This window comes from Xyrauchen texanus, chromosome 1, assembly GCF_025860055.1.
Source record: "Xyrauchen texanus isolate HMW12.3.18 chromosome 1, RBS_HiC_50CHRs, whole genome shotgun sequence".
Classification (NCBI taxonomy): Eukaryota; Metazoa; Chordata; class Actinopteri; order Cypriniformes; family Catostomidae; genus Xyrauchen; species Xyrauchen texanus.
Genome location: NC_068276.1, coordinates 56,038,458 through 56,056,530, shown reverse-complemented (window position 1 = coordinate 56,056,530; position 18,073 = coordinate 56,038,458). Strand labels below are relative to the sequence as shown.

Here is an 18,073-nt window from a genome sequence, read left to right as displayed (position 1 = left end):
GTCGGGCACTTCTCACGCACCTTACAGTCAAACTGATCCCACAAAAGCTCAATGGGGTTCAGATCCATAACACTCTTTTCCAATTATCTGTTGTTCCTTTGCCCACTCTAACCTTTTCTTTTTCAAAAGTGTCTTTTTCTTTGCAATTCTTCCCATAAGGCCTGTACCTCTGAGTCTTTACTGTTGCACATGAAACTGGTGTTGAGCGGGTAGAATTTACATTTATGCATTTGGCAGACGCTTTTATCCAAAGCGACTTACAGTGCACTTATAACAGGAACAATCCCCCCGGAGCAACCTGGAGTTAAGTGCCTTGCTCAAGGACACAATGGTGGTGGCTGTGGGGATCGAACCACCAACCTTCTGATTACCAGTTTACCAGTTATGTGCATTAGACCACTACACCACCACCACTCCATTAGAATTCAATGAAGCTGTCAGCGGAGGACATGTGAGGCGTCTATTTCTCAAACTAGAGACTCTGATGTGCTTATCCTCTTGTTCAGTTGTACATCTGGACCTTCCACATCTCTTTCTGTCCTTGTTAGAGCCAGTTGTGCTTTGTATTAAAAGACTGTAGTTACACCTTTATATTAAATCTTCAGTTTTTTGGCAATTTCAAGCATTGTAAAGCCTTAATTCCTCAAAACAATGATTGACCGTTGAGTTTCTAGAGAAAGCGGTTTCTTTTTTTTTTTTGCCGTTTTTGACCTAATATTGACCTTAAGACATGCCAGTCTATTGCATACTGTGGCAACTCAAAAACAAACACAAAGACAAAGTTAAGCTTCATTTAATGAATCAAATAGATTTCAGCTGTGTTTGATATAATGGCAAGTGATTTTCTTGTACCAAATGATAAATTTAGCATGATTACTCAAGGATAAGGTGTTGGACTGATGGTTGCTGGAAATGGGGCCTGTTTAGATTTGATAAAAAATTACTATTTTCAAATAGTGATGGTGCTGTTTTATACATCAGTAATGACCTGACTATACATTGTGAATTCAAGTAAAAATTTCCTTCCGAAACAGCAAAATCTGTACATTATTCCAAACGTTGGAACGTGTGTGTGTGTGTGTGTGTGTGTGTGTGTGTGTGTGTGTGTGTGAGCGTGTATTTATCACTTTGTGGGGACCAAATGTCCCCATAAGGATAGTAAAACCCGAAATGTTTGACCTTGTGGGGACATTTTGTCGGTCCCCATGAGGAAAACAGCTTATAAATCATACTAAATTATGTTTTTTGAAAATGTAAAAATGCAGAAAGTTTTCTGTGAGGGTTAGGTTTAGGGGTAGGGTTAGGTTTAGGGGATAGAATATAAAGTTTGTACAGTATAAAAACCATTATGTCTATGGAAAGTCCCCATAAAACATGGAAACACAACGTGTGTGTGTGTGTGTGTGTGTGTGTGTGTGTGTGTGTGTGTGTGTGTGTGTGTGTGTAAATCAATGCCATTATTAATCTTTGTAAAGGCTAATTTACATGTCATTGTAAGTTCATACTAATGCAGTCACTAATGCTATCAAATGTAACCTTATTATAAAGTGCTACCTGTGTTTTTTTAAGTTTTTTTTCTATTATTTTTAATGATTGAGATTGTGACATTTTTAATGTATTTTTCCTTTTCTCCCATAGGCTGTGTTTCTACACCCCCACCCTTTCAGTCTCATTCTTTTCAGGGATCTTTCATTGTCAAGCCGCCAAAGTGGAGAGTGTGATTGCAGAGGGGGGTGCTTCTCGTTTCAGGTATTTTATTTACATATTACCAAACACATTTTTGCTGGACTTTAGGCCGTTTGAGGAGTTCATCGTATTCCGTTGAGGTGAAATTGATGGCACGTGTGTTTGTGAGCCTTTTTAATGGCTTTGTCAGATTAGGCGTAGGTCTGAAATACCACTTATTGCGTATATAAGTTTTGTAATTTGTGAGGATGTGTGGGATCTAGTTTTGGCAACGTTTTTTCAGTAATTTTGACTGTCAAAATTCCATCCAGTGGCCTAATCTAAAATCAAGGTTTTGGGGGTTTTGCAATGCTTCTTCGAGTGGAGGAGGAGGAGGTCGGGGTGCACCTCAGCACTATCCCAAGTCTGTCGGCAACAGGTAGCTTATGTTTCGAGAGAACTTGATTTTTTCCAAGGGTTTTTGCTTATGTTTATGTAAGTCGTACTTATAATGTTAGTAAGGGATTTTTGTCACATAATATATATCTATAGATAATTTGCCCTAGCATTTAATCAGCATTGAAGTGCTGTGTGAAATGCCTGTGTGAGTCTGTGTGAAATGCCTTTGGTAACCCATTTGTCTTCTGTCATGTGACTTATTTTCTAGCGATACCAGATATTCAATAATAAAATGTAGCGAGAGACTTTCTTTCCAGCTCAGGTTATCTTTATAGCACTTTTTACAATACATGTTATTCCACTGCAGTTTTGTCGAAAATGGACAGATAAAAAAAATAATTGCAAGCCAGATGAAACGGTGTCAAGGAAAAACTCTTAAGATGTTATATAGATGAGGAGGGAATCTCTTTAACCTATGTCTGGCAGATTAAGCAAGTATATGCATAACATTTGTACACACATGCATTTATTAACAGATGTCATTTAGATATATTGTATTGAATGTAATCTTGAGAAATATGTTAAATTGACAATTTTGTTATAAATCTAGAATTGATAAAGTGGATGTTACATGAAGGTAAAGGGTTTTAAAGTAAGGGTTTTGTGATGTCATCCTAAAATTAAAGTTGTTTTAGAGGTGGAGCTTATTACATGTTAAGTTATTACATCTCCGTAAAAACTAAAAAAAATTAATGAAATCCAATTTTGGTTTCATGTGACCGTGTTTTTGGGTGTCTTTTCTTAGAGTGGTGGCAAAATCCTTTTGTTATAATAAAACATAGATATTTAAATATTTAAGTGACTGACATGAGTAAGCAGAGCTCTGGACTTTGACTAAATGGGACAATTTTTTTTTAATCTAGTTCACCATCCTGAACACTGACTCTGCATCCGAAACCACTTATTGTCACAGTGTGTACTGGATATGATGAAGGCCACACTTCTCGGCCAGTAAAACAGTACGTTCTTGAGGTATGCAGACAAGGATTATGACTAGATTCTGTGCATCATCCAGGGACGTGGGTATTGAACCATGTCCCAACACCCGAATATATGATGCACAACAACCGTGGTAATAATCCGCTCTGGTTTAATGTAACAAGCACCATTTAAGCACAAAGAACAGCTTTCTTGGTAAATATACACACATTACTTGCAGTTAAAAAGTGCTGTCCGACTCATGGTTACACTTATGGGATCGTAAAATGTTCAGTTGGTCCACACTTTAGAATCTCGACAGAAATAATGGGTCATTTTTTGTCCCCAATAATGGGATATTTCTCGCTTCTTAAATACTGAGGATTCGGATGTACTACTCCACTGCCATACTATTTGTGGCATACTATACTGTATATTAAAGAGGTATGGATATTTGGATGCAGCATTTGTGTGCGCTTATATGCGGTTATGTCAGATATCATCTTGCATCTCTTTTCAACCTTTCTGCTGAGATGAGCCCTTAACAACAAACACAGCGCAAGCCATGGTATCCGATTTGTGGAGAAATGAAGAATGATTTGAACAGAGTCTGATTTAATGAATCACCCGAAAAGATTCACAAAACGGGTTTGATCTCAGGTTAGCCATTTGAATTCGATTAACTTTTTCAGTGAATCAGCCATCAGTGAGTTCACACGTGGGAGCACCTGAGAGTACAGACATTTCAAAATAAGAGTCCTCGGTGTATGGGCTTTTTCGTAATTATAATGTTTAAGTCCCACGTTATGTATCAAATCTTGTTTTTGTTATTTTATTTATAGCGAGTTCCTGGGGAAAACCACAGGGCCTAGCGTTCAGAGATGGATTCCTTCACGAAGCACTAGACGAGATGTCAACTCCTCCAATGAGAACGAACGACACGATGCAATCTTTAGGAAAGTGAGAGGGTAAGGTCCTGACACTAACTAGTAGGATTAACTTTCAACTTGATTTGTTTATTTTAGTTTAAATAAACAAACTTTGACTGAACACAGAAGCTATTTGTTTTCTTTTTCCCTTCTAGCATACTGAATAAACTGACCCCTGAGAAGTTTGACAAGCTATGCCTTGAGCTGCTGAATGTGGGCGTAGATTCAAAGCTCGTCCTTACAGGAATCATCTTGCTGGTTAGGACTTTTGTTCACAACATTCACGCAGATATGCGCTTGCTGCTTGCTTGAGGAAATACCCTTTTCATTGTGCCTAGTGTTTGATTTGTCCCATGTGCGCTTTCTCTTCAACCAGATTGTGGACAAAGCCCTTGAAGAACCCAAGTATAGCTCGCTATATGCTCAGCTATGTCTGCGTTTGGCAGAGGATTCTCCGAACTTTGATGGCCCATCAACAGAATTTCAATCATCACAAAAGCAGAGCACTGTAAGATTTCCATTTCAAATTTCCCAGTGATTCATTCACAAAAAGCTCAATTATACAATACTTGGTGTCGGTGGATTTGACATGCTCTTGTACCATATTCTTGACAGACATTCAGGAGACTTTTGATATCCAAGCTTCAAGATGAATTTGAAAATCGTACCAGAAATGTTGACCGTAAGTAGAGTGTGAAATATGCTAATGTAATTAATATGCCTGTAACAAATTGCGAGATGTTTACTCGTATGCTTTTCTCTTTTTATTAGTCTATGACAAAAATGACAGCCCTCTCACCTCTGAGGAGGAAGAGCAACGTGCCATTGCCAAGATCAAAATGCTGGGCAACATCAAATTCATTGGAGAACTTGGCAAACTCGATCTCATTCATGAGTCTATCCTTCACAAATGCATCAAAACAGTGAGTTATTAATGCATCCATCTAGGGGTGGGTGGTATGACAAAAATCGTATACAGTATGGGTAATTTTATATTGCAGTAGTGGGAGAGACTTCATTATTCATATCAAATTGAGTCTGGCATCAATGTAAAACAGCTTTGCATAATGTGGCATTTGATTTGAAAAGAGTAAAAACCGTGATTGAAGCATATATCGCTTCTCATCTATTTGGATTATCCATTTTCCAATGTGTAAATACATATGCCACTTTACAAGCTGTATAACAGTCTCAGCGGATACAATCAGATCACATAGCCCTATGCGTTAAAATATTGACTTTGTGGTAAATAATCAGCGGGCATCCTAATATATTCTTTAATCGTTAAAGCTTCTTGAAAAGAAGAAAAGTGTCCAACTCGAGGATATGGGGGAGGATTTGGAGTGCCTCTGTCAGATAATGAGTACTGTGGGGCCAAGACTTGATCATGAGAAAGCTATGGTAAGCTGCTCTATGATTGCCACTGGGATTTTAAATGCGTTAAGGCACAATGGTGTTTCCTAACACCCCCTTCTCTTGCAGTCTTTAATGGATCAGTACTTTGGTCGTATGCGATCCTTAATGAACAACAAGGACTTGCCTGCTAGGATTCGTTTCCTGCTTCAGGATACCGTGGAGTTGCGCAAGAACAACTGGGTGCCTCGGAAAGCTTTTATCGATAATGGACCGAAGACTATCAACCAGATCCATCAAGATGCAGTAAAGGTAAGACCCCTCAATTGGAATGGGTCACAATGATCAAATAGTCGGTTAGTGAGGTAGACTAGTTTGTCAAATGCGTTAAAGCATCAACGCTACAGCCAAGCACATACAGACGGGTCAAAGATGCGTCACATCTCAGCGGTCAAAGATGTCCGTCTAGCACGTTTACAGAAAAACAATCAAATAAAATCAAACGGACTGATGCAAGTATGCATTTGTTGTGAACTGCCCCTTAAAGAAAGTCCAACTTTTAAGAAAGTGTCTTGAGACCCCATCCATTCTATACCATTTTGTGTGCCGTCTAGCTTTTTTTCAACTGAATAAGGTGTTTTAGAAACGCTCCCTATTCATCTGATTGGGGTTGGGTGAACCCAGTTTTATTAAACAAACAAACTTCCTTAATTTTTGTTAACCCCTTACCCCCATGTCTGTCTGCTTTTTCTCATATGAGATATGTAAATCTATAGGCTTTCATCTGCATTTTTCTTTACAGGATTCAGGTGTTTTTATTCCACCAATGACTCAAGGAATAAGGACTGACTTCTTTCAAGAAAACTCTTTCTTGCCAACGAGACTTAAACCTGATCGAGAAACTCTTGGGGGATTAGCTGATATGTTTGGGCAGATGCTAGGTATGTCCTGAAGTGCACTGACATTTCTGGGACAGGTGGTGCATGAGTGAAATTGCACTACGGTTCATTGCCAGCCATATGAACTCTCTTGTTTGGTTGCAGGTAGTGGGATTGGAACTGGCCCTGGGGTCATTCAGGACAGGTATTCCCCCACCATGGGCCGTCGCACAAACCCAATTTTTAACGGACATGGTGGGCACATGGCCCCTGCACCTCAGCCTTTCATTAAATCCAACCAGGTAAATGCCAACTGCTCAAGAGTATTGCTTTTTTAAGCCATTGAAATTACTTGAATTACATGGATTAATGTGTATCATTTTTCAAAAGGGGCAGAATCTGCTTTTTCAGAACCAGACTCCATCTCAACAGCAAGCTCAGTCCAAGGATATGCAGCCATGTTTTGTAAAGAAAGGACTGCTCAATGCTGATGAGGTATGAACTCTTCGGATATTGAACACATTAGTTCTGGTCAAGTTTTTAACATCGCCAGGCTAATTTCTTTAATGTTTGTTCAGATCACATGGGATTAACTGAGTGCTGAAACAGTTGTATTTTCTTCAGTCTTAAACACTGACATGAAGTTTATCCTTTTTAAATGATCTAAAAAGAAATTAACGGACAATTAGATATGTTATATTTCTTGCATCTTACTATTTACTTTCTCAGATGATGTCAAAACACATAAAATCTACTTGGCACAATCTTTACAATGTATGTGAGGGAAATATATTTATTAGGTCTGTCGATTTAATCAATAAATTAGTGCAATTATCTGAAAAATTATTTATCATGCCTCTGATTTGGATGTACAGTCCGTAAAAAGGAATGTTTCTACCATCGGAACAATTCAAGCTTGATGTTCCACATTGACGCAGTAGGGGGCAGTCAGTGCGACTCCATCTGTACAGGCAACACGCCTCGTCAAACCAACAAGCAGGCAGCTCAGTCTTCCACAGATGACGCACTATGCACTCAAAGACACCTGGACCGAGCACAACAGAATGCAGTGATGTCGATACAGGTTTTTCAAATTTCAAACTAAGTTTAACTGATATAACTTCTTAAAAACCCAGAGCTTATGACTAGAGGCGCTGAAAACTAGTGAGACGTGATGCAACCAAAATGAGATGCGCCAAATTGTCCGAATGACGTGCTGTTTCATAGACCAACAATAAAAAATAAAACAGAGAGAGTTGGCCAATAATAGAGTTATGTGCGATAATATGAATATTAAACAGGAAGGTACGTAATTCTTCCGGATGAATCTAAAATCACTTTTTCGGACCTAAAAATGTGACCCACGTGAATTGTGTAAGAAATTATGTTCACGTTTCATCAGGGGTTAATATGTTATCGACAATGCCCTGTCCGGTGCATTCTCAGTCAGCATTTTTCACCCAAATAAGTCTTGTGCAAACTTCCCTCAGAACAACTTCTCACTTAAACTTCACTGGCGCTTCTGCGACACGCACACACTTTAAGAATGTGCGAGACACAGGCTCCTGATTTTCACCGTCACGACTTCAAGTAAGACAGGTTATTTACATTTTTCAAGACAAATAAAATGGTCGGATATAAAACTGGTTTGAACCATTGCTGCTGTTGCTGCCAAGTTAGAAATCGCTGGAACTGCAGCTAGCGTTACTGACGTGATATTTGCAGTGAAGTTGTGAAATGTATTTTCACATATGAAGTGTTCATTGCCAGTATCTCAAACCGTTTATATGTATAATCATAAAATCCTATTTTAACCCCCTTTTAGAATGGACAATGAACTTGGCTTATGGATGTAATCAAAATGGACGTGAGTTTTTGGGAGACCACTCTTTTTAAAAACTCTGTATTTAAATGCACATTCCAGACGTAATACTAGCCACACAATGAAGGAGGGTCGGCACTCCTAAGAACATGTAGTAATACATTTTTGTTCATTGTTATTTTCACATTAATGTGGAAAAATCTGCATGACAATTGCAAAAGCAGCACTTACAGTAAGTACATGTTGGGGGAAGTCTCTCTAAAACTCTTGGTATGATATCAGTTAATGGTGCATTATGGATTTAATTAAGATTGAAATCACGATATGGCCTTGCATGATTAGTAATCGATGAATACTAGGCTGTGTTTAAAACAGTCTGCGTTGAACGCTTCATTCAGCAAAGCATGAGCTAGTGGCTCCATCTAGCGGATGTGTGCGGGAGTACATGCGTGACAGCATCAATATGAGATCATATTACAATCCAAATCATGAAACTTGACAAAATGATTCCTTCCCAAATGTTGGCAATAGATTAAATAATGTCTGAGCTCTATTTGGGTGGTTTTGTGCTGATCAACAATAGCAATGTGATTGTTGAAAATGATTGGTAACACTTCACAATAAGCTTCTATTTGTTAACATTAATTAATGCAGTTATCATGAATAAAATATATTTTTTTACAGCATTTATTAATCATTTTTAATGTTGGTTAATAAATATAAAAAAAATAATTGTTATTTCACGTTAGTTCGTAGTGCATTAACTAATGTTAACATATACAACATTTTATTAAAACATTTACTATATGTAGAAATTAACATAGCCAAGATTAATGAATGCTGAAGTAGTTTTAATTGTTAGTTCATGTTAATAAGCTATAACAATGCTGATACAATTTTGATAGCTGTTATAACAACTTTGCTCTGTACATTTTCCTGCTTTTTTGAGGATCAAATCACATGCCTGATAAAACAAACAATATTTTCACTTTAAAGCCATTTTGTTACATCTAAATCCTTTTCTTGCCTGTTGCCACAATATGATGTGATGTATTTGAATTATCTGAATGTATAATATTTATTAAGACTATATATTAAATGTATAATTTTTTTTTAATTATTCTAAATTACCTTTATTTGGGAATCTTTCTCACTAAATATTAGTATGTGATTCATTAGTTTACAAATTTGTATTTATTGACAGCCCTAATATTCATTTTAAATTTATATATTTTTTTTTTTTATGAGGTCAAATCATAAGGAATCAAAATGTCCTTTGTTTTCATAGTATATGAACCTCTTAATCTGAAAGACAGTGTAACTATTCCAAAAAGAGCATTTATTAAATAGAATCTGCGTAAATGTCATAGAGAGAAACGCATCAATAAATGATCACCAACAAAAGAATTTAAATCTTGCTGATAAATGGTCATGAAAACTAAAATTAGACTATTCTGCACAAAACTTTACTAACATAAGTGAACCTCAGGGAAATAATGTAAGGAAAATTTTTATTATTAAGTTAATAAAATTCTCCCTTCATCTTTCAGATAAGCCTGAGACCGTCTCAGTCATTTATTCTGAACAAAAACCAAATGCCAAAGTTGCAGCCACAGGTACCTACCATGATTCCTCCCAGTGCCCAGCCTCCATGCGCATCCACACCACCTCTGGGACAGGTACAGACAGCTATATTTAGCAAGTTTTCCTTTCATTTTTAATGGCTTTTAATACTGTTTGTGTGTAGCCACCGCAGCTTGGTCTGAAAACCAACCCGCCTCCCATCCATGAGAAGCCACAGAAGATTAGTAAGAAACCACCTCCAGCTAAAGAAGAACTGCTTAAGATGACCGTGCGTACCACTCAATGTCTCTCAAAGTCTATTATTTGTGTTTGAGTGACTTGGCGCTTATAAAGAGTTGTCTTTCAGGAAACCGCCGTGGCCACTTACCTGAGCAGCAAGAACATGAACGATGCTGTGAACGGAGTGAGGGAGATGAGACCTCCTAAACACCTTCTGCCTGAGATGTTGTGTAAGATGATCGTGTGCTCACTGGAGAGTCCAGATGATGACCGTGAGCATGTCAGCACTCTGATCAACACACTACGTATGGAGGGACTGGTCACAGGGGAAAACTTCATGCAGGTGTGTGCATGTTTCGGCCCAGTGAAATTGACCCTGCTGCAATTCTGCTCAAATCACGACTCCTCACATCTTCACCTATTATTAATTTCACAGGCTTTCCTTAATGTTCTGGACCAGTGTCCCAAGATCGAATTGGACATTCCATTAGTGAAGTCCTACCTGGCTCAGTTTGCTGCCCGGGCAATAATTGCTGACCTCGTGAGCATGGCAGAGTTGGCTCACCCGCTGGAGAACGGCACCCACTTCCCTCTTTTCCTCCTCTGCTTGCAACAAATGGCCAAACTGAAAGATCGGGAGTGGTTGACCGACCTGTTCCAACAGAGCAAGGTCAACATGCAGAAGATGCTTCCAGGTATTCTGTCAGACAAATGTGTTTTTAAATTTCAAGTTAATATCTCAAACTTAAAGGAATATTATGGGTTCAATACAAGTTAAGCTCAATCGACAAAATTTGTGGTTTAATGTTGACTATCACAAATTAATTTGGACTCATCCAGAAATGGATGTTACTTTAAATGGAAGTGAATGGGGCCAGTTTTTGGAGGGTTTAAAGGCAGAAATTTGAAGCGTATAATTGATAAAAGCACTCGTCGCTGTTTTGTTTCATCATCAGAAAGGTCCTGGGACTTACAGTCTGAAGCAACTTATAATTTTTACTATATTACATTGTGTTGTATCGGCCTATGGGCCACCCTGCTCTTTTGATATCAGCATCGGCCATTAAAAAACCCCTATCGGTCGACCACTAATCTGTAAGAATTATGCCATACATATATATATATATATATATAGATGTATATGTGTATTGCGGAGGGTGGGGCCGGGCCGTGATTCCGCACACCCGGCCCCTAGTTAGTCTGATTAAGCCCTAGACCCGCTGCCTCCTTTCCATTGAACTGTGTTACACTGGTGCCGAAACAAATGAAGATTTTTAGGAGAATTTCTCAGCTCTGTAGGTCCACACAATGCAAGTGAATGGTGGCCAGTACTTTGAAGCTCAAAATCTCTTAAGGGCAGAATAGAAGTAATCCACACGACTTCACTGGTTAAACTATGTGGTCAGAAGCGACATGATAGGTGTGGGTGAGAAACCGATCAATACTCAAGTCCTTTTTGGAGTCTTATGGATTACTTTTATGCTGCCTTTGTGATTTTTGGAGCTTCAACGCCACTGCTGACTGGAACCCTAATTCTTGCTTCTTTAAAGAAAAGGGCAAGTCAAAATAAATGTTTGTGGTAAGCCATATTATGCCACAAATGCTGTTGATTGAGCTTAGTTTATATTGAACCCTGAATATTCCTTTAATTAATTTTAAAGGGACATTTCGCCCAAAAATGAAAATACTCTCCCTCATACCATCCCAGATGTGAATTAATTTCTTTCTTTTGCAGAATACAAATGAAGATTTGTGAAGAATATTTCAGCTCTGTAGGTTTGATCGGTAATCATACAGCTCCAGTGGGTAAATCAATGTCTTCGGAAGAAATATGATTGGTGTTGGTGAGAAACGGATCCATATTTAAGTCCTTTTTTCTATACATTTTCCACCCTACCCAGTATCTGGCGATATACGTGAATAATGCAAATCGCCAAAGACAAAAGAAGAATGTGAAAGTTGAGATTATATATTTATAAAAAATATTGAATATTGATCTGTTTCTCACCCACACCTATCATATCTTTTCAGAAGACATTAATTAAATCACTTGAGTTGAATAGATTATTTTTAATGCTGTCTTTACGTGCTTTTTGGACCTTCAAATTTCTGGCCACCATTCACTTGCATTGTAAGGACCTACAGAGCTGAGATATTCTTCTAGAAATCTGCATTTGTGCACTGCAAATGGTGAACTATCCCTTGTAATGTTGGCACAAAATGATGCCTTCAGAAAGGTAACTGGATTGGCTAATTTAGTTGAAATTGGACAAATGGTCACTTGCCTTTGCCCACAGAAATCGATCAGAATAAGGACCGCATGTTGGAGATTCTGGAGGGAAAGGGCCTGAGCTTTTTATTCCCCCTTATGAAGCTGGAGAAGGAGCTGCTGAAGCAGATTAAAGCTGATCCGGCCCCACAAACCATCTACAAGTGGATCAAGGACAATATTTCTCCAAAACTTCACACTGATAAGGGTTTCGTTAACATTCTAATGACCAGGTATGGAAATGGACCAGCTGTCTGCAACATTCTTTTCAACAGTCTTCCTCTTGCTTAACTTCTCCCCAACAATTGTAGCTTTTTGCAGTACATTTTCCATGAGATGTATTCCACTGCGGAAGAAGACCAATTATCTGCACCAACGAAAGAACAGCTCGACCAGGAGAAGCAGCTGCTGCTTGCCTTCAAACTGGTGATGCAAAAGTTCCTGCATGATCACGTAGAACTGCAAGTCAGTGCGCTGTATGCGCTTCAAGTTCACTGCAATGTCCATGCTTTTCCTAAAGGTATGTTTAAAAAAAAATGCAGTCAAGACTACTTAAATCCTGTCTGAAATTCTGTCCGTTTCCACCTGGTATTAAGATTACGTTTTCGGTGAATCTATCACATGGGGTAGGCCGAGACGTTCCCGTTTCCAACTGGTATTCCCTTGCATCGCAAATGCATCTGCTGTGACCACTTGTGATCGGATTTCGAGGGGAGGGTCTCCGATTTCTTTATTATTATTTTTTTCGAATTTTTTTTTACCGAAGCACAAACGCACCATTTCGAGCAGAATTCTCCATTAGAGTTTCAGATGTGTGTGCTTGTAATCTGTCTCTCTGCATGCTGATATCAGACACACTGAAGAAGTTCCCTGAAGTTCTCGCACATAACCGGAATAGTTTAAACCTTTTAGTGCAGTGGATGATTGACAGGTGAGGGGTGGAGTTGTGCTGCTGTTTGGGACACATTCAGAACCGATTGCTGTTCACACCTCAAACGCAATGTGGTCACATCATGTGTTTTTGAATACCTCCCGTATGTGGTTTCGGTACGATCACAAATTGTTTTGGGCCATGTTTCCAACTGCTAAAACACATCTTAAAAGAAAATTCTCTCATTTACTCACCCTCATGTCATTCTGTATATGTATGACTTTATTTTGCAGAACACAAAAGACGATTTTAAGAATATCTCAGCTGTGAAGGTCTTTTTAAAGCAAGTGAATGGTGACCAAAATGTTTATGCTTTTTGGAGCTTCCATAAGACTCCAGTGGTTAAATCCATACCTTCTGAAGTGATATAATAGATGTGGGTGAGAAACAGATCAATATTTGTAATTTTTGTACTCTCACTTCCACATTCTTTTGTTTTTTGGCGATTTGTATTCTTAGTGCATATCGCCACCTACTGGTTGTCGCTGGTCACTGGTGGAGATTTACTGTAAAAAAGGACTTGATTATTGATCTGTTTCTCACCCACACCTAACATATCGCTTCTGAAGACAAGGATTAAACCCTTGGAGTCATATGGATTTCTTTGGAGCTCCAAAAAGCACACAAAAGGCTGCATAAAAGTTTTGATAATTTACTTGCGCTGTATGGACCTACAGAGCTGAGATATTGGGTGCTTCTCATTTATGAAATTGTCCATCCTTGCTTCCTTTTCTTTGCTCCACCCTCTTAGCTAACGAGGAAAGGATGGAAGGAAGATGTATTTGTAAAATGAAATGTCCTGTTCACTCACGAGGAAGCACGTCAGAGCGCCGTCTCTTCGCAGCTGCGATACATCGGAGCACTTTCCAATATGTTGTTGAAACTTGATACATTTCATATTTATATATTATATTCACAATAAAACCTAATAATTCACGATCCACAGTTAAAGTATGTGACAATTACGGTTTATTTAAACCACAAAGTTGAAGCATGTATTAAAAGTATTGTGTCAGATGTGAAGGGGTGTGTGTGTGTGTGTGTGTGTGTGTGTGTGTGTGTGTGTGTGTGTGTGTGTGTGTGTGTGTGTGTGTGTGTGTGTGTGTGTGTGTGTGTGTGTGTGTGTGTGTGTGTGTGAGTGAGTGAGAGAGAGAGAGAGAGTCTCATGTGATTTGAACAAAAAGACTTCTGCATAGGTAGCTCCGGTGTTTCCTCACTCAAGTGTCATCGGGAAGCTTCCTCGATCCTCGTGGCGCAATTAACTCGAGGACGGAGGAGAGAGGAAACGAGGAAGAAAAATTTGGGAAATGAGAAGCACCCCTCCTTCTAATCTTTGTTTGTTTTCTGCTGAAGAGCCTCATGCTATCCCAGATGTGTATGACTGAGTAAATTATGAGAGAAGTTTTATTTTTGGGTGAACTATTTTAATTCCAGGTGGAAACTAAGAATCTGTGTTCTCAGTCATGGAAAATATGGAAATGTCAGGGAATTGTGATATCCGGGCCTGGAAAAGTTATGGGGGAAAATAATTACACTTCCATAAATTTTTCCATGATTAATTTTGTGTTTATTTACTTATTTCCGTTGGCTAAATGTTGCTCTGTGCAATCATTCTCTCTAAAAACGATTTTAAAAGTCCTAATCCCAGTAATCACAAAGGAGTGGGAAAACCGTTTACATTGATGGGTCAAAAGGTATGGGAATGTTGGAGTTTTGTTTACTTTAAATGGAAGTAATTAGAGGAAATATCAGGGGTGTCATCTCCAGGCTTGCAAAAGTCATGGACATTTTAAAGCATGGTTTTCTAGTTATTCTATAAAAAGAGACGTTTCTAGATAATGAGGTATTTTACAGTCTTTTGAAAAGTATTTTAATCTTATTAAAATAAATAAACTAATCTTCTTTTCTTGGACTTCTCAGTAATCGTGAAAGACTGGTAAATTCAAATGGTTTGGGAACACTGGAGTTTATTTACTGAGACCGAGATGAAAGTGATTAGAGAAAATGATGGTTTTCCTGTTTTAATATTCCCTTATCTCCTTAGGAATGTTATTACGCTACTTTGTCAACTTTTACGATATGGAAATAATTGAAGAAGAGGCCTTCCTAGCATGGAAGGAAGATATTTCCCAGGAATTTCCAGGGAAAGGAAAAGCATTATTCCAGGTAATGTGCAGAATGATTCATTTTAATGCCGTAAACAAAGATAGACCCTTTTCTTGGAAATCACCTCATTTACGTAAGGATCTGGTTATTTTCTTCATTATTTAGGTGAACCAGTGGCTCACCTGGCTGGAGACGGCAGAAGAGGAGGAGTCTGAGGAAGAAGCTGACTAAAGAACCAGCCAAAGCCTTCACGTACTCAACATTTCTCCAGTTTTAATTCGCCAGATCTCAGCGTTCACGTGTGTTCTCAACCTCTGCACTTCATGCCGTGCTGTTTTCTGCAATGTCAAGCCAACGTATTATTTCAAGCTTCTCTTTGGCCTCATTGTTTAGAGCATGTAATGACTCGCATCTGTGTAAGATCAATGGTATTAGCAGCTTGGAGCTTCATTCTTTTTTTTAAATATAGATATTTAGCTTTTAACATGTATTTGCAAGGGTCTTTCCTGCTGCTGTTCATTTCAGCACAAAACTATTGAATTGCGCTTTGCGCCATGTCATACTGAATTGCTGCAATACATCAATTATAATCATTTGTTACCATAGTGTTTTTAGTTGTTTATACCTCACAATTGTAGACGTAGAGTGCAGTTTAATCGAGTCCTTCAAGATGACAACTCCAGAGGTGCTCAAGTCTGAAAAATGGGAAAGATTGTTTATCTGATTTTAAGACTTCACACTCCAACTTGAGTACTTTTATATTTCCCTCCTGTCTTTTGTAACGATGAACAAAGCCATGTGGGTGAGATGAAATCATGCGGCCTGTTCTCCTCCATTTCCGCAGCCCATTTATGCCCCCTCCTTCATTTGATGAGCCGATACTTTCATTTTTTTTCTTTACAGCATGTTCAGGGATTCGCAAACATGAGGCAACTATTTATTTATTTGTTACATTTTAAAATAAAGTTGAAACAAGTTGATATGAATCTTCAGTTTACAAATCATTGTTTTTTTAACCTAACAGTGCTTTCCAATAATGTCTATTATGGATATACTAGATATTTATTGAATCATGAGGGGAAAACAAAGCTTTGTTGATGCTAGGACAAAAGGTGACTCATTCGTGTGGTATCCTGTACAATGACTTGCTATTTAAAGTGTTACTGTAAAGGTGTATGAGCTCGGAAGGTTCAGTTTACCACTGTTGCTTTCAATAAAGCTACACACCAGCATTTATTTGGCCTTTATTTAATGTCTGTATGGAGAGAGTATTAGTGAGTTTTCAGCCTCCAGCAGTTTAGTATTGAACCCTTGGTCACTGTTCATTACAGGCCGACATCTTTACTGGGTGCGGTAATCATACATTGAATTTAATTTATAATAAGGAAATTAATTTCAATAAATTCATGGCATGAAACTTTTGCATTTTATCTGGAATTTGATGGTATTTAGACCTAATTAGAATTTTTTTTTGACCAAATAAACATTTTCGAATAATTTAACTTCGTTAATACGACAAATTAAGAAAATGTCAGGCTTTTGCAGCGTTTGCTGCCATCTGGTGAAAAAGAAAATTCATGACATGTAATAAAACTTCAAGCCAGTAGGTGGCGATAGTGATCCATTGATTTAGATGGTCTTAGTCTAAATAATCCAATGTTGAAACAAACTTTATTTTGAGATTTATTTCACAAGTTATGAATTTGTATATATACTAAGACATTATCAAAGACTATTTGTTAAAGTTTTGTTTTTAAACTACTTTTTTTAAGTGTCAGTTCTTGCAATAATGTTACATTATTCATACTGTCAAACATGAGGTGGTATTCTGAAGAGAAGTCATTCAGCTTTTTGTTTCCTATTAGTTATTTCAGATTTCAAAAATCAATAACTAAGAGTAAATGAATAAAAAAAAAAAGTAAAAACATACTGTAATAAACAGATATGAACAGTGATAATACAATTTGTGTACAAACAAGTAAATTCTATTTGGTGACATGAACAGCAATAATGTGGGGTCAGACTGTGACCGGGATATCTCTCTCTCTCTCTCTCTCTGTGTGTGTGTGTGTGTGTGTTCTGCAATGTGGATGTGCTAGAGTCTCACCCCATAATTGCTGTGTTTTGCATTGTGACTGATTTATTTAATTTGATCAATAATAATGATATTAAAAAAAAAAAAAGCTCTGTGTTTTAGTCTCACCCATCCTGTATTGGGTCAAATTTGACCTGTAACAGTAAGCAACCACTTAGACTCATCAAATCTATTTTTCCCCGAGTGTGTGTGTGTGTGTGTGTGTGTGTGTGTTCGTTCAGATGGCAAGTGGAGGAAAAGTCACAAAGTCTTGTACTGCTCCTATGAAGGAAACCATTTTTAATTTGAAACAGTAGCTAACTGAGGGTTAAACCATGATAAATGATCAATGAAAGTTTTTTTGTTCTAGTTAAATTTAGTAAATATTTCATTTCATAATCATTCATTTTAGTCACTTTTACTAAATGGCATGTAATTATATCTATAACAACAAAAAAAAAAAAAAAACATTTTAATTGATGTGCAAAATGACAAAAACCTGTATCAAATGGTAACTGAACAAACTTGAACCAAAAATTCAAATAATTTGAAAAATGTATACAAATTATTTAGTGCATTGTAACGTCCTGCAATATTGTTTTTTCTTATATTGTCAACAATGTTTTAAAACGGTTTGATTATCGTCAATGATGCATCGTTTTCATCTCATCTTTAAATCAAAGTTAAAGACTTTAACCGTGTTCCTGTTTGTTTGTTAAAACGTTACTTGAAATAAAAAGAGTCCATTTAATTTCCCCTATTTTGTCATTTTATTTTATTTCTTGCAAGTAAACTGACGGGCACTGAATTGACGCAGTGATCTGTTCTGCGTCCTGCAGCTTCTGCATAATATTAACCTTTATAAT

The 18,073-nt window shown here is 37.6% G+C and overlaps 1 protein-coding gene across 1 annotated transcript; it reads left to right on the top strand.

Moving 5' to 3' along the window:
* Nucleotides 1–1,642: 1,642 nt before the first annotated feature.
* LOC127654372 (eukaryotic translation initiation factor 4 gamma 2-like) lies at nt 1,643–17,949 on the top strand. Its single transcript, XM_052141550.1, has 19 exons — nt 1,643–1,749; nt 3,885–4,010; nt 4,127–4,229; nt 4,348–4,479; nt 4,587–4,653; nt 4,743–4,894; nt 5,262–5,372; nt 5,454–5,636; nt 6,127–6,265; nt 6,368–6,504; nt 6,593–6,697; nt 9,575–9,703; nt 9,772–9,876; nt 9,955–10,170; nt 10,264–10,522; nt 12,125–12,329; nt 12,408–12,616; nt 15,072–15,193; nt 15,299–17,949. Exons 6-19 carry the CDS (start codon nt 4,811–4,813, stop codon nt 15,362–15,364), a joined length of 2,070 nt encoding a protein of 689 aa, XP_051997510.1. The 5' UTR covers nt 1,643–1,749; nt 3,885–4,010; nt 4,127–4,229; nt 4,348–4,479; nt 4,587–4,653; nt 4,743–4,810; the 3' UTR covers nt 15,365–17,949.
* Nucleotides 17,950–18,073: the final 124 nt, after the last annotated feature.

What these genes read in the sequence shown, in the direction of transcription:
- LOC127654372 (XM_052141550.1), top strand. Translation starts at nt 4,811, where the DNA reads ATGCTGGGCAACATCAAATTCATTGGAGAACTTGGCAAACTCGATCTC. An exon ending in CCACACCACCTCTGGGACAG is followed by an intron (nt 9,704 to 9,771) that starts GTACAGACAGCT and finishes GTTTGTGTGTAG; the next exon opens with CCACCGCAGCTTGGTCTGAA. An exon ending in GTTAACATTCTAATGACCAG is followed by an intron (nt 12,330 to 12,407) that starts GTATGGAAATGG and finishes CAACAATTGTAG; the next exon opens with CTTTTTGCAGTACATTTTCC.